The 3,197-nt window shown below is 49.1% G+C and overlaps 1 protein-coding gene across 1 annotated transcript; it reads right to left on the bottom strand.

The window, feature by feature from the left end:
* Positions 1 to 1,458: 1,458 nt before the first annotated feature.
* Positions 1,459 to 2,875, bottom strand: LOC104903550 (uncharacterized). Its single transcript, XM_048640422.1, has 2 exons — positions 2,725 to 2,875; positions 1,459 to 2,543 (listed from the first exon to the last, which is right to left on the bottom strand). The coding sequence occupies exons 1-2, from the start codon at positions 2,873 to 2,875 to the stop codon at positions 1,459 to 1,461; spliced, it is 1,236 nt and encodes a 411-aa protein (XP_048496379.1).
* Between the last annotated feature and the right edge of the window lie 322 nt (positions 2,876 to 3,197).

Raw genomic sequence — 3,197 nt, forward strand, 5'->3', positions numbered from 1 at the left:
CATGGCTTACAAAGTAGATGGGCTCTGCTGCCCTTGCCTGTTTACCAGTAGCACGGCTGCTACCGTCTTTTCAGATGCCGAGACGTAGAGCTGCAGCTTTTCGCCTAGTTCTGGTCGGGTTATTGTCGGCAGCTTCATGAAATGCTCTTTTATAACTTCAAAGGCTTGTCTCTGCTCTTATCCCCACTCAAAGTTCTTGTTGCCCCTAATGATTTTGAAGAATGGGAGGGCTTTCTCAGCCGATTTGGAGACGAACCTCGTGAGGGCCGCCATTCTCCCTGTCAGCTTCTGAATATCTCTGATGCTTTTCGGCTCCGGGAGGTCACTAATGGCCTTGATCTTGTCAGGATTGGCATTTATGCCCCTTTCACTTACCATGAAACCTAGGAACTTGCCGGATCTGACTCCGAACACGCATTTCTTCGGGTTTAGTTTCATCTGGTGATGCCGGAGTGTTGCGAAGGTTTCTTCAAGGTCCATCACATGCTCTTCTTCTGTTATGCTTTTGACGATGCTATCGTCCACATATACCTCGAAATTCCGGCCTTTTTGGTGCTCAAAGATTTTTTCCACCAGTTTTTGGTAAGTGGCACCGGCATTCTTGAGCCCAAAAGGCATGGCTTTGTAGGCATAGACTCCGGCGTCTGTGATGAAGGCCGCTTTGTTTCTGTCAGATTTTAGCAAACTTATCTGATGATATCCCGAGAAAGCGTCCATGAAGCTTAGCAGGGCGTGGCAGCTAGTTGAGTCTACCAGTTGATCAATTCTGGGTAGGGGATAGCAGTCCTTTGGACAGGCCTTGTTGAGATCGGTGAAATCCACACACATACGCCATGACCCGTTGGATTTTTTCACCATCACCACATTTGCCAACCACTCAGGGTAGTCGCAAGGTTTTATAAAGTCTGCTGCCAGCAGCTTATCCACTTCCTCCTTGATGGCCGCGTTCTTTTCAGTAGAAAAATTACGCTTCTTCTGCTTAACCGTCCTGACATCTTCATTCACGTTCAGACGATGTACCATGAACTCTGGGTCAATGCCCGACATTTCGTCTGCAGAGAAAGCGAATATGTCGGCATTCCCCCTCAGCAAAGAGATCAGGTTAACTTTTACTTCTTCCGCCAGATCGGCCCCAATCTTCACTGTTCTTTCCGGCCTTTCCTCTTCCAGGCTTATCTCTTCCGTCTCTCCTTCCGGGCTAGATCTCGGCTAATCTGCCGGCCTTCCCTCGCAGTTCTCCACAGACAAATCCTTCTTGGTTTTATTTTCCAGTCTTCTTCTTTTTCTTTCCGACGGCGGCGTATCGGCTGGGCGCCGGTGGTCAGAGTGTTTTAGCGCGGTGAGATAGCAGGCCCTTACCGACTCTTGATTTCCCATGATTTTTTTCGGTGTTACCGTCATTGGAGGTGTAAACCATAGTAAGATGGTACGTTGAAACGACGGCCTGAGCGTCGTGGATCAGGGGTCTTCCGATAATGGCATTGTACGCTGTTGGGACGTCAACAACGAGAAATTCCACCATGAGGTCCTTGGAACGGACCCTTCTCCCAACTTTACTGCCAACTTTACAGTTCCCTCTGGGACGACAGATGCTCCTGTGAAACCGATAACCGGGTAGGAGACCAGCTTCAAGCATGCTTTATCGAAGCCCATTTTCTCAAACGTCTCCTTGTACAGGATGTTAGCAGAGCTTCCTCCATCCACCAGTACGCGATGAACCATTGCGTTGGATATCTGCAGAGATACTACTAAAGGGTCATCATGGGGGTAGATGATCCCTTTAGCGTCCTCTGATGTGAAAGCTACGGACGGCATTGTTGGAGGTGCCGGCCATTTCCTGGTATTGTTATAGTTCACCTGGTGGTGAACTTCTTTCAGACTAGCCTTTGCTCCATGGATGTTGCCGCCTCTTGTCGGGCCTCCGCTTATGACGTGGATCTCAGTGATCCTGTCTTTTACCGGCCTCCTGCTAGTATTCTCGTCCTCCCTGGGGGGAGTTTTGCGATCGACCCTTGCTTGGTACTGGGTAAAATAACCTCTCCTGATGAGGTCTTCGATCCCGTCCTTAAGGTCCTTGCAGTCGTCCGTTTTATGTCCGTAATCATCATGGAATTCACACCATTTAGACTTATCCCGGCCCTTGTAATACATTTTTCTGGGTCTTTGCCACTTATCATCTTTACTGTGTAATTTAAATATTCGAGCTCGAGATATCGTTAGTGGTGTATAGTTATGATATTTGTCCGGTTGGCCTTCAAATCCTTTTTTCACAGAATTGTTCCCTTCTTTTCTGCCAGTGGTATCGGACTTTCTATCCTTCCGGTACTTGTCGTCCCGGCGCTCCTTATCTTTATCCTTTTCTTTATCCTTCTGTACTGATGTCGGCCTTTTAGTTTTGGCCGCTTTTCCAAATTCCTCTCCTCTAATGAAGTCATTGCCTTTCCTAAGACATCCGTTAGGCACGTCATTTTCTTTCGGCCAAGGTAACTTCGAAAAGGAGTCCCTTCTCTCAATCCCGTCATGAGGGCTAAGACCGCCACCTCCTGTTGTAGAGTAGGGATGGTGACTGCTTCAGCGTTGAAACGCCCCACGTAGTCCCGCAGACTTTCTTTCTCGCCTTGCTTGATGGACATGTTGTTTTCTCGCGGCGTTTATTACTTACGAAGTGCGTTACAAAGATGGATGTGAGTTGGCAGAAGTCGAAGACGGTTGCCGGTGGTATACTCTTGAACCATGTTTGTCCTAGCCCCGTTAGAGTGGAAGGGAACACCTTACACCATACCGAGTCGGTATCAGTGTACAGCAGCATATGCCCTTCATAGGCCGATATGTGATCCTCCGGATCTGTCTTGCCGTCGTACTTACATGTCGGCATCTTTATCTTTTCCATAGGCTCTTGTAGGATAGCGGTGGAAAACGGCGAATTCTGCAGCGATACTAGTGATCTGCGCCGGTATTCACTCCCTTTCCTTGGCTGGGAGGAATGCTGTTGGACCTTAGTATCTTGCGGTTCCTCCTCCTCTTAATCTTCTTCATTCCCCACATGCTCTGTGGGGGTTTTGGAATTGGCCACCTGATCCTGATCGTGCCGGTCTCGCTCTCCCTGGCGGCCCGTCCACAGTGAGCGGAGCTTTGTCACTAGGCTGTGGGCTCTGCTCAGAGGTCGCTTTACTGGAGGACCGGTCGGTGGGGTACCG

This window comes from Beta vulgaris, chromosome 3 (genome assembly GCF_026745355.1).
Source record: "Beta vulgaris subsp. vulgaris cultivar EL10 chromosome 3, EL10.2, whole genome shotgun sequence".
Classification (NCBI taxonomy): domain Eukaryota; kingdom Viridiplantae; phylum Streptophyta; class Magnoliopsida; order Caryophyllales; family Amaranthaceae; genus Beta; species Beta vulgaris.